The sequence below is a fragment of the Sminthopsis crassicaudata genome, chromosome 6, assembly GCF_048593235.1.
Source record: "Sminthopsis crassicaudata isolate SCR6 chromosome 6, ASM4859323v1, whole genome shotgun sequence".
Lineage (NCBI taxonomy): Eukaryota > Metazoa > Chordata > Mammalia > Dasyuromorphia > Dasyuridae > Sminthopsis > Sminthopsis crassicaudata.
The window spans coordinates 117,615,953-117,628,969 of record NC_133622.1 but is presented as its reverse complement, the minus strand read 5'-3'; the positions used below and the strand labels follow the sequence as shown (position 1 = coordinate 117,628,969).

The 13,017-nt window shown below is 33.9% G+C and overlaps 1 protein-coding gene across 3 annotated transcripts in view; it reads left to right on the top strand.

Moving 5' to 3' along the window:
- EGF (epidermal growth factor) overlaps window positions 1-13,017 on the top strand; it is a 148,597-nt gene that overhangs the window by 73,928 nt on the left and 61,652 nt on the right. For all 3 annotated transcript variants that reach the window (XM_074275420.1, XM_074275421.1, XM_074275422.1), the window contains exons 11-12: window positions 3,209-3,357; window positions 10,251-10,355. In XM_074275420.1, coding sequence (XP_074131521.1) covers window positions 3,209-3,357; window positions 10,251-10,355 — 254 coding nt within the window. The remainder of the gene's footprint in view (window positions 1-3,208; window positions 3,358-10,250; window positions 10,356-13,017) is intronic.

The following is a 13,017-nucleotide window of genomic DNA, read 5'->3' as shown; positions in this document are numbered from 1 at the left end:
GGATTATCCTTAGAGTACTATAGTACTCAAGTCCTATCTTAGATACACTGGTGGGTAGCCCTGGCTAAATTACCTTATTTTTTAGTGTCTGCAAGAAACTCTCTAAGCTGATGTGTTAGAGCAGGTGCTAATATCACTCAGTCACTCAGAGTTTCCCACACTAAATCACAAGTACACCCCCACCCCTATCAAACCCTCTTTTTAAAAATTAAAAATCAGATATTGTAATGGGCAACATCTCAAGAGATTTTGAAACTAATTTCTCTTTGGGAAATGAGGACTGGAGGTTATTATGAAAATACCTTATACATAATATAAATAAACATAAAAATATATAATAAATAAATATAAATAAACATAAAATAAACAATAAAATTAGACCATAGATGTAGAGGGCGGGCTTTGTAAGCCCTAAAATAAGACTGAGATATCATCTATCATTATTATGATTGATTTAATGATAATGGGGAAAGTTAGGGAAATAGGAAGGTAGTCATGGGAAGGAGGACAAGAAATTAATTGACCATTAACTGATATGGAGGGAAAGTATTTACTTGCCACTTTTCTGTAAACCTAACCATTGTGGTTCATTGTATGTGAGCTATCTAAGTCTGGCTTACAGTAATTTTGAAATTTGAAGCATGAATACTTTGTTTAACTCATGGGGATCTGTTCTTAATTGCAGGATTAATTAGTTGAATATTTGCCCATATATTTCTTGATATATTGAATATGGAAAATTTGTGGCAGGGCAGGTGTGGCACAATGTAAAAAAAAGACCTGGGTTCAAGTCTTTCGTCTAACTCTTACTATTCATATGATCTTGAGCAAGTCTTTTAAACTCCTTTTCCCTAAGCCTCAGTTTCATTTGTAAAAATGAGATGATGACTTCCTGAAATCCTTTCCAAATCTAAGGCTCTGATTCTCTGAAAAACCCCTTTATAAATTCTAAATGTATCTATCAAAGTATACTCAGTTATAAGAAAAGCCAGTAATACATTGTATTGTTTGGCACTCAGAATTTTTTAAAAACTATAAAACCCCAGGGATGGGTATTAGATATTGTGATTTTCTGATGTTGATAATCTCAGCACTGAAGGTATAGCCTATACAAAACCACTGGTTTCAAAATATCAAAGAATGGAAATATTTTCTGGTATAATAATAGTGTCTTTCATTTTAAAAAATTCATAAGGGACAATTGAGAGTTTTTATCTCATTAGCTTTTTCTTTTAATATATCTGCATGATAGTTACTAATTTGCAATAAGTTTTTATGCATTTATCATGTATTTTTATTTGTGTACAAGTTTAGATATGGCCCTTAAGAATAGGATCCAAATTTTATCTCTCACTCTTTTTATATCATTCAGTGAATACTACAGTGCCTTAGATAAGGAGGGAACTTAATAAATATTCTTTGAAACGGATTACAAGAAGGAATCAATTTCTATAATATAATTGGTATGCATTCTGATCTTTCTAATTATCATTAGAAGACAACATTGTTGTTGTATTCTTATGAACAATTCGTATGATTCCAAGCAGTCTGTTAGTGAATGAGAGAGTGAGGCAAATTTGTCCTGTTTCAATTTATTTGGGATTAGGAGCCATATATAACAAATATTATAATTTGGAGTTTTTTAATAAAGCATTACCAGCTATCTTTCTCTTCTTTTATTTTCATAAATAATTTTATGCTCAGACTTAACCATTTAAATAAGTCCAGGACCAAATTATTATTATACTCAGAGAATGTATCTAGAGAGTGTGTTAGCATATCTTATAGATTGCATTATCCTTGGTCATCTCCTTCACTTCAAGGGAAGTAAGCCAACACATTTATCATACTTTCCAGGCATAAGCTCTTATTATAATTGATGCTTTATTATATTTTCTTGCATATAGCTAGTATTTTCATCATTAAGTAATTAAGGAGATGCCAAATGATTTTTAAAGTTCATAATCTTTTCAGAATTTCACCTCAATTTTAAGGTATTAAATATTGGACTTTCAGTGTTACCTTGACCAGAGAGAAAGTGAAGTAAACAAATATTCTGTATTTCCCATGGGAAAAAAATGGTGAGATCAGCTTTTGTTTAATAACTCGGCAATTTTTGCAATTATCACTAGGATATGTGTGAGTCTGAGTGTGGTGTGTGTGTGTGTGTGTGTGTGTGTGTGTGTGTGTATGTGTGTGTGTGCATCTGGAACAAGTTCCGCAAGACATATCTGGAGCAAAGGAAGGATAGATGAAGAAACTTGAGATGCTGGTCATGAGATTGGGAGGAGCTTGATCAACTTATGATCTGTTAGCTTTTTATTTTAATGAATTATTCCTATTTACTAGGTGTTATGCTCTACTGTTTCTGGATGTTTAAGGATTGAAAATGAAGTGCTGACCAGGCTCTCCAAATCTAATATTTGGAGCAAAGACCTAGTGCAGTCTAGTTATGGTTCTGATTTATAGATTTTCATCAGTTTTCATCAGTTTGTTGCAATTAAGATAGAACATCTTTTGTCCTCAGGGAATCTTGTGGAAGATATGGTGGATTGACTTGGGAGAAATTGGTAGAATTAGGGCATTAGAGATCTTCTTATCCAGTTCTTATTTTATGGATGAAGAAAATGAGGTATAGAAAATGGGGCTCTGATATAGATTTAAAACAAGATCTCTGGCGAGAAAAAAATTAATCATGAGACACTTTTGAGTTTAATGAATATGTTCTATTATTAATATGTTCTCTGTCACTTAAATCTAGATAATCAACACAATTAAGTCTTGATTTTCAGCTTTGATACTTTATGCTTCAATCCATATTTATTTCTACAACCTGCACATTCCAAGCAATTAGTGAGATATGAGATGGAAGACTTTGAACATATAGATTCTCACATGAAAAATATAACAATCAACTCTCTTTAACCAGGATTCATGCTGGCTCTAGCACAACTCTGAGAGTAGAGGAATTAAGTGATTTATAACTAGTAATCTATTTTTTTGGACTCTCACTGAGTTGGGGCTTCCCTCTCACCTCCCACTAATTGCTTGGAATGTGCAGGTTGTAGAAATAATATGGATTGAAGTATAAAGACTGGATTCTTAACTACATGAAATTTTAAAAATTTTGCCCTTCCCCTCCTATCTTTTTTTTTCCTAAAACAATCAGAGAATCTTGTTTTTTTTTCTTTTTTTTTTTCTTTTATAGATTTACTTTGCACACACAACACTGAAGTGGATAGAGAGAGCTAATATGGATGGCTCAGAGCGTGAAATACTCATTCAGGAAGCAGTAGATACACCGGAAAGTCTTGCTGTGGATTGGATTGATCGTAAATTCTATTGGACAGACCGAGGGTATGCATTTTTCCCACTTAGTAAGTAGGAACAAAGACTAGGAAATGAAGTGATAGGCTGAAATTGGCATTTTTCTTCTTTATCTTGCATGGAAGGACATAATAGTTATTCTATTTTTTCTGATTCTGGAGAAAAGAAGAAACAGATAGTGATAGAGATAGGAGAGTGATTCTAGGGGCACTGAGAGCAGCAATATTATCTATTGATAATATTGTTGTAATGAAGAAAAATTCAAAGTTTTCTTAGAGTATATCAAATCAACAAATTATTGAGACATAGTGAATACTGTCCCAAGCACTATGGGGACACAAAAGAAGTATAACTAAGGCTCAAGTCCTCAAAAGTTTATAATCTGGTTAGGGAGACAAAACACAAATATATAAATGGTTGAATTTAGCGCAATGGATGGCACGTAGTAAATTCTTAATATATTTTTGTTAACTAGAATGACAATACAAGATGAAATACAATACAGATCATAAGATCTAATCACAAGATTCATCACCATATGATGGATAGTAAAATCAGTAAGTTCTATAAGAGTTGTAAGGGCAAGAGATCACCTTAAGTAGAGTAGGTAGGGAAGACTTTGTTCATAAAAATGAGATTTGAAATTAGATTATACTTCTAGACCATGCTATTAAAAAGATGGTTCATGAACTATAGGAAAGAGAACAGTGATCACAAAAAACTAGATTGACTTTATCAAGAACTATTCATGCCAAATTAAAATCTGAGAAATATTGTAGAAAAAATTTACCTCGATGTTTGCAAAGCATTTATTAAACTCATAATATTCTTGTGAAAAGAAAAAGAGAGATGAGCTAGGTGGCAATTCAGTTAGGTAAATTTAAAACTGATTGTGAATATACCCAAAGAAGTACAATCAATTAATAGTTCAATGTCACTTTGGAAGGAGGTCTCTATAGTGGAGAGTTTTAGGGATCTATACCTATCTCTGTGCTTAATGTTTTTTTATCATTGACTTACATAATGGCATGGATGGCATATTTATCAAATTTAATGGTAACAAATATCTGGGAAATGGTTTTGTCATCATATAAGATAACAGAGTCAGGATCGAAAAATATTTTTGACATACTATAACATTTGGATAAATCTAATAATAAGATGAATTTTAATAATAAGATGAGTAAAGTATTACACATGGGTGAAAAACCAATTTCCCAAATACAAAATGAATAAGGTTTGGTTGGTGTTTCATATGAAAAAAGACTTCAGCAGGCTATAATCCAGGATGAGCAGATGTTGTAATATAGTAGCCTCAAAAAACTGATGTAGTATTAAACTGCAAGAAGAAAAACAGAAAGTTAATAGTCTTGCTTCTTCATGCACAGATAGATCACATATGAATCATATTTTATCAGTGTTCACCTGGAGGCACAATATTTAAGAAAGAACACTGATAAAATAGAGACTGTTCAGAGAAGAACATTCAGAAGGGTAAAGAAAATTTAGATCATGCCTTTTGAAAATCAGTTAAAGGAAATCAAGATGATGAAGTTCTAGATTGCGAGGTGAGGATGATGGATGACACCTTGTCTTCAAGCATCTGAAGACTTGTCAAATGGAAAAGGGATTAGACTTATTCTGCTTGGTCTCACAGGAAAGAACTAAGGGCAACAAGTGCAGGTAACTAGGGGCAAATTTAGGCTTGATGTCTGAGAAAATTTCTGAATAGTTAGAATTATTCCAGAATGGAATTGAATATCTCACAGTGGAGAGGAGAAGGGGATAAAGTAGGTTCCCCTTTCCTTGATGTCTTCAGTCAAAGTTTGAATAACTTGTCTAGGAGTGCCTTGTTCAGGTGTGGTGTGGACCACCTGTCCAGAGAAGTGCTTTCTAACTCTGAGAATTCAGTGTCTGATTCCCCCAGAGGAGCATTTATATAAGATATATAAGGAACCAATAATTAGTGATAATAATGATATTTCTATGAATAGGAATTAAATAAGTGCTTTACAAATATTTTCTTGTTTGAGCTTCACAACAACTCTGGAAGGGAGATGTACTATTATTATCTCCATTTTAGAGGAGGCAAAGCCTTTAGTGAGACCTTCTGGGCTTCCTCTGGACACTCCATTTTCTGGGCTGCCTGATCAAACTATTTACAGGTGAAACATTTTTGTATAGTGGGGCTTAGCTTGCATAGGAAACAATCATTGTAGATAACATAAGAATGGATCCCTATGCTCTTCTCAGAAGCTAAGGCAGCAGGTAAAGTAGAGAGCTGAGTACATGATAGCATCTTATTTGGGATATTGGATGATGTTTTTATATACTGACTATAAACCATAAAACTTAAATAGGGGTCAGTATAAGTAATAATAGCTAACATTAACATAGCACATAACATTTTCTCATTTGATCTTCACAACAATGCTATGAGGTAGGTGCTATTATCATTCTCATTTTGCAAAAAGAGGAAACAGACTGAAAGATTATCACATAGTAAGAAGGATCTGGAGTAAGATTTGAATTCAGTCTTCTTCAGTCCAAGTTCTGTGTTTTATTTTCTATACCACTTCCAAATTGATTTAAATGATTTTCAGGAAGAAGAGGAAGGATTAGATGTATTCTGTTTGACTTCCCTGTTTAGCCATTATAGGAAAAGAACCCTAAACCATGGGAGTGGGAGGCAAGAGAATGGTGTCTCAGTCTCAGTCCCACTCTCAGTTCTACCATTAGCCTTTTGGGCCTAAATGAGAGGCTTAGAATGAATGACTTCTAAGACCTTTTCAACATTTAAGATTCTATGATTCTAGTTAGTAAAATTACATCAACTTTGTGAAACCAGAATTACTGAGCTTTAGTTATTGTGACTGTAGCAATGAACACCAAGGCTTTGGGTATGGTCCAGAAAGCCTGTCTTGGTCTACAGCATTGAACAAAAGCAAGGCTTTTTAACATTTATCCAGAAATATTCTCTCTATCCCAGTGGAAAGGGGAGGGAGGGTAGGAATTCTGGGGAATTGGGAAGGAATCCTGGGGAGAATTTAATTCTCTCACTACCAATATAGTGTATGCATGAAAAATTAAATGACATGCCTAAAGTTACATATTGTGTATGTGTCAGAGATGTCTCTCTGTCTCTCTGTTGTTTTAATATCCCCATTTTTGTCTATCACCACTGTCCCTCTGCCTCCCATCCTCTCTTTATCTGTCTGTCTCACTCATTCTTTCTCTTTTCCTATTTCTCTGTCTTTCTCTCCCACATAAGATTACTTCTGATCTGCAATTTATAGTCCTAAAAATTTGCTACTATGCTATGTATTTGTTTATACACATGTATACATTATACAATATATAGAACACACATATATGTGTATATACATATAGACATTTTGTATGACCATTTGTAAGTGTGTATATATACATATGTTATATGTATTTTTATATGTACATTTGGCTGGGCCTATGGTTTTTGACGAAGGGACTCCGAAACTCTCTGAAAACTCCTTCAAGAAGAAATTCTCCTTGAATCCTCCTCTGTGAGACCCACCCCACTCCCAGTAAGTGGTCTCATTTAGGGCTGGAGGCAGTGATAGCAATGAGGGAATCTCATTCAATTGAAACTTCTGTCTCAGACTGCCATATAAAAATGGCAGCTTGGGGCTCAATTCTTGCAGAGGACCTAATATGCCATCCAAAGAAACTCTCTCTCTTCTTGGCATAGTGGTAAATTCTGCCCACTGGAATATTCTCTTTCAGCATTACCCTCTCTTTATCTTCACCTATGTCCCTAACAGGACTTTATATCTCTCTGTTAGGATTTCTCTACTAGAAACTTTACTCCCCTGTGGGGACCTTGCCACTAAGGAATTTGGTTTTTCTATTCATTCACAGCAAAGGATGACTTCCCAATGCCAATAATAAACTTCTTTTTTACCAGTCTAGCTTTGGGGGTTGATAAATTCCTTTATGAAGGACCTCTGAGCCACCAAAAGGAGGTTCCTACAACTCCCTATCTTGCATCAATCCTAAAGGGGATTTAGGGGAGCCAAACCTCTTCATTTGGTTCTCTGAATCCCATCCTGCCATTACCTCATCATTTAACTCCCTGACCACCAGGAAACCTAATCTCATTATTTTGGTTCCCTGAATTTAATCTCATCAATTTCATTGGTATAGAAAATACCTCGTGAGGAATATACACACACACTTACACACACACAAAAAATTACCAAAAAAATTACATCATACTTCTGAGTACTTCACTTTGGGAGACTTTTATCTGAAGGACAGATTACTGTAACACATTGAACCATGAGAGCCTATAATGATGTATGAAATAAGATCAAAGATCTATTAATGAAAAGCAATGGCAGCAACCTCTTAAAATTATCTATTTTATTTTATCATTTTAAAATTTTTAATTAATTAATTAATGTAATATTTCCCCCAGGTACATTAAAAACAATTGTTTTACATTTGTTTTTAAGATTTTTGAGTTCTAAGTTCTCTCCCTAATCCCCACCCACAATTAAGAAATCACGTATAAAATTGATGAGGTTAGGATTCCCTCGATTCCCAGTCAGGGAACCAAAACGATGAGGTTAGGGGTGATGAGGTTAGTGGCAGTCAGAGAATAGTGAAAATTCCCTTATGGTTGGCACAGGTTCTTCATGAAAGAATTCATGAAACCCGAAATATTAATTGGCAAAAAATGAAAGTTCATTGTTGGATAGAGAAGCCAGTTTTGCTAAGAGACTGATTTCTTTAGTGGCAAAGTCCTATAAAAGAAATGGAGGTTGGCACTGAGAAGAGAAAACCTCAGCGGGCAGGGTCCTAGAAGCAGCAGAGCAAACTGCTTTGGACCTTTTGCAAAGTCCTGTTAGGAAAATTGTTCTTTAAAAAGGAGTCAGATTTCAGAAACCAAAGTTCCCAGGCCTAGATGCTTATCTGTATCTGGCCCAGATCTCCAACTGAAATTAACAACACTTCAAAGGGATGCTTTTTGACCAAGATTTCTAATTGAATCAAAGGGTTTGGCATCTCTAAAAGATAACTTATCTGGGGGGAGACTCCAAAAGGGATCACAGATCAAAAGGGAACACAGTTTCAGAGTGATAATTTTAAAGGGAACATGGTTTCACTTCCCCTTCAAAATTATGCAAAATATTTCCATAAAAGTCAAGTTGTGGAAAGAAAACAGATTTTACACCCTAAAGAAAAAAATTTTTTAAAGACATCTATTTTTTTTAAAAAAAATTGTGATGTCATTCATAACACATATTTAACCCCAATATCCTCAGACTAGGAAAACTTGCCTTGGATACAGACGTTAACTGTTCTCAACCCAGCTCAAAATTGCTGAGTCTTCTCATGTTACCCCACGCTTTTAAGGCAACTCTAATTTTAACTGTCTTTGATTAATTGCATTGCAGTGCCAACTCCAGAAGCAGTGCCTTTGGAGGATAGACTTTCAGGGTGGTGCACTAGAGGATTAGAGTCCCAATTCCCTGGTTCATTACATATACTAATGATAAGCCATTCTTTAAGACTCCATAACTGGCATCCCAGCTGCTGAAATCAAGCTTTTAATTTGCCTGGAAATGAGATGTTTATGGTTTTAAACCTTGATGTTAGTTAAAACAGAATTTAAATATTATTCATGGTATTTAGTCACATGGAAAGTCTTAGCCAATTAAAATATTTTGTATTAGTATAGGAAAGAATTAAAATTCAATAGAACATCTAACTAGATAAAGGAAACCAACTGAAAATACTGTTTCTGGTGCAAATATCATTAAGGTGATTAGGAATCTTGAGTTTCAAATGTCAGACACCTGGGAAGAAAGAATGTGCCCAATCAGGATGAACTGGATAAAAATGTGTGAAAAATGTTTACCCTCCCAAGACAACAAAGGCCCCTTTGGCAAAATTGCTCTTCTCGGGTTCTGGATGGAAGTCTTTTTTTCTCTGAAAACAGGGTGAGCAGTTTCCTTCCAGAATTCCCAATAGGACTGCAGCAATTTCTATAAAAGATAACCAAAGAAAGCTCTCACACCCTGTTAAGGGTTATATTTGAACTTATATGAACTCAAAGAGCCTCATTGCTTTGATTTCTGCCTTGCAACTACCAGAGTCTGAGAGTAGCTTTCTGTCTTAGTTCTGAGAACATGAGGGAGGGAAGGAAATAGAAATATAACTTCTAACAACCCTACCCTGAAATTACTGAATATACAGGAGCTTATTTTTTCTCAAAATAATTTGCATAGAATAACATATACTAATAAAAACAAGAATCTAGAGAAGATGCTTACATTGAAATCAGTCAAAACAGATAACTCAATCCTCCCCATCTCAGGAACTGGTCAAAATTTGCCTCAGGAGTTTTTCTTTGTTGCCTAAATGCAACTCAGTGGTAGCTATTTGTGTGTGTGTGTGACACATTGAGTTAAAAAAATTTTTTTAATTATCCATAATTATTCTTATTAGTAAATCTTTCATAATTTTCTTTTAAAGGCATCAAAATCACAATGCAGTTTTAAAAAGTTTACTTGGTTCCTGAGCTGGCATTGATAAACTTTCTGAAGTGAAAAGGGGAGAAGGTAAATGAATGATGCGCTTTAATAGCCTTTGGGTGCAAATGCCAGCCAATAATATTTCTAAACATTAATCTTCATAGGCTTGTAGAGAGAGGTATTAATATAATTTTTAAAATCTGCTATCTAAAGTTTGGGCCTTTCAGCTAATATTTTAATTGTCTTGAATGTGTTAGATGTTTATGTTAAATAAGCTGTACTATCTTGTCACCATCTCCATGAAATTGGAATGTCTGTATTATTTTAAATGGTGATTTTAAAAGAAGACATCTGCCTAGAAAGTGTAGCTTATACTTAAATTCCTTGGTATTTTCTATATTTTAGGAAATCGCACATTGCCAGGAGTGATTTGAATGGAAAATACAATGAAGTAATCATTAAGGAAGATGTGTCTCAACCAAGAGGAATTGCTGTTCATCCAATGGCCAAGTATGAATTAATGGAAGATGGGTATTTTTGCTATGTCTCTATATGGTTAATGACCATATAGAGACATCTAATCTACCATATAGAGACATACCAATCTACGATATTACACTGAAAAGTTAACCATTGTTCATTGATTAATGGAAACCAAAACACAAGACTATCTTTTAAGATTTAACATATAAACTCCAAGAAAAAAGCTAAAATAACAAAAATCAAGGGTGCCTCCCCAAAGGGCTATTTCTTCTCATTCTAGTATACATTGACTCCTTTGGCTAAAATCGGACCTAAGCCCATTATTCAACATTAGATGTGATAACTATGGATTATTCTTTTTTCAATATTCATTTCTTCTTCTTCCTCTTCCTCCTCCTCTTCTTCTTCCTCCTTCTTGTCCTCCTCCTCCTTTTGAACATATTTCCATATTAGTCATGTTATGAAAGAAAAACTAAGAGAGAAAGAAAAAAAAGAAAAAACAAACAAACAAAAACACTATGCTTTGATCTGCATTCAGTCTCCATGGTTCTCTCTCTGGATGCAGATAACATCTTTTATACAAAGTCTATTGGAATTGACTTGGATCACCACATAACTGAGAAGAGCTAAGTCTGTCATAATTGATCATCACATAATCTTGCTCTTACTGTATACATTGTTCTCCTGGTGCTGCTCACTTCACTCAGCATCAATTCATGTAAGTTTTTCCAGGCTTTTCTGAAGTCAGCCTGCTCATCATTTCCTTTTTTTTAAAGTTCTTGACTATTTATTTATTTATTTTGCACGCTTTATTTTTTTATTTTTTACAAAATGTAACATTGTTAAATGTCCAGCAGAACATTAGGGAGGGTTCAAAATATGTGACAATAAATTACCAGTTAAAGAAAGGACATATAGTCTACTCAATTCTGCCCCAACCTTTCTTTTGAGCTACCCATTTGCTGATGTGAATCTTAAGCAAATGGCATATGTTTCCATGTAAAAAAAAATCATTGCATGTTAAGTTCCTTAAAATTGATCTTTGATATTTGACTTTTACTTGTTAAATTTTCTATTGAGTATGAATTTGAAAGTCCTGAAAATCTGCAAATTCAATGGATGTCCATTTTTTTTCATTCAATATTATGGATAGTTTTACTGCATATGATATTTTTGGCTGCAGATCATATTGATCTGATTCATAGTGTATATAATTCTGGGACCTATGGTCTTTTATCATGATTGCTGTTAAGTTACAATTATAATTATAGTGCCAGTGTATTTGATTTTTTTTTTCCTTATTTCTTTCACAATTTTCTCTTTGATCTGGGGGTTTCAAAATTTGTCAGTGATACTCCTATGTGTTTTCCACAAAGGATTTCTTTGAGGTGGTGGTCAGTGGATTTTTTTCTATTTCTACTTTCCCCACATGTTCTATCATTTCAGGAAATTCTCTTGGACTATTTCTCGCATTATTGTGTCAAGGTTCTCTTTTTGGTCACAGCTTTTAGTCTTTTTTATATTTTCTTTTCTTGATCTGTTCTCCAGATCTGTTGTTTTTCTTATAAGATGTTTCACATTCTGTTCTATTTTTTTTTTTCATTCTTTATATTCTGTTTTGTTATTTCTTGGTCTCATCACTTTACTGGCTTCCCCAGTTCTTTTAGCGTCAGTTCATGTAAGTCTCCTCAGGCCTTTTTGAAATCATCCTATTGATTGTTTCTTATAGAACACTAAAATTCCATAATATATGTATACTATAACTTATTTACCATTCCCCAACCAATAGGCATCCATTCAGTTTCACTTCTTTGCCATTACAAAAAGAGCTGCTACAAACATTTTTTGCACATATAAGTCCTTTTCCCTTTTTAATGAACTCTTTGGAATATAGACCCAGGAGAGATACTGCTAAATCAAATGACATGTGCAATTTGATATCCCTTTGGGCATAGTTCCAAATTGCTCTCCAGAATAGTTGGATCAATTCACAACTTCACCAACAATGTATTACTGTCCCAGTTTTCCCACATCCTCTCCAACATTTGTCATTAACTTTTCCTGTCATCTTAGCCAATCTGAAATTCATGTAGTGGTACCTCAGAATTATCTTAATTTGCATTTCTCTAATTAATAGCGATTTAGAGCATTTTTTTTTCAGGTGACTAGAAATGGTTTTAATTTCTTCTTTTGAAAATTGTCCATTCATATTCTTTGACTATTTATCAATTGGAGAATGGCTTTGTATTCTTATAAATTTGAATCAATTCTCTATATATTTTAGAAATGAGGCATTTATCAAAACCCTTGGATATAAATTTTTTTCCTAGTTTTCTGCTTCCCTTCCAGTCTTGTCTACATTGGTTTTGTTTGTACAAAAAATTTTAACTTAATATAATCAGAATTACCCATTTTATATTTCTTAATGTACTCTAGTTCTTCTTTGACCATGAATTCCTTCCTTCTCCACAGATCTGAGAGGTTTGTTCTTCTAACTTGCTTATAGTATCATTCTTTACCAATCATGAACCCATTTTGACTTTATGTTGGTATAGGTGTTGATCAATGTGCAAACCCTTTTTAATCTAATGTAATCAAAGTTATCCATTTTCCTTTTCATAATGTTCTCTAGTTTTTCTTTAGTCATAAATTCTTCCCATCTCCAAAGATCTGACAGGTAAACTAGTCC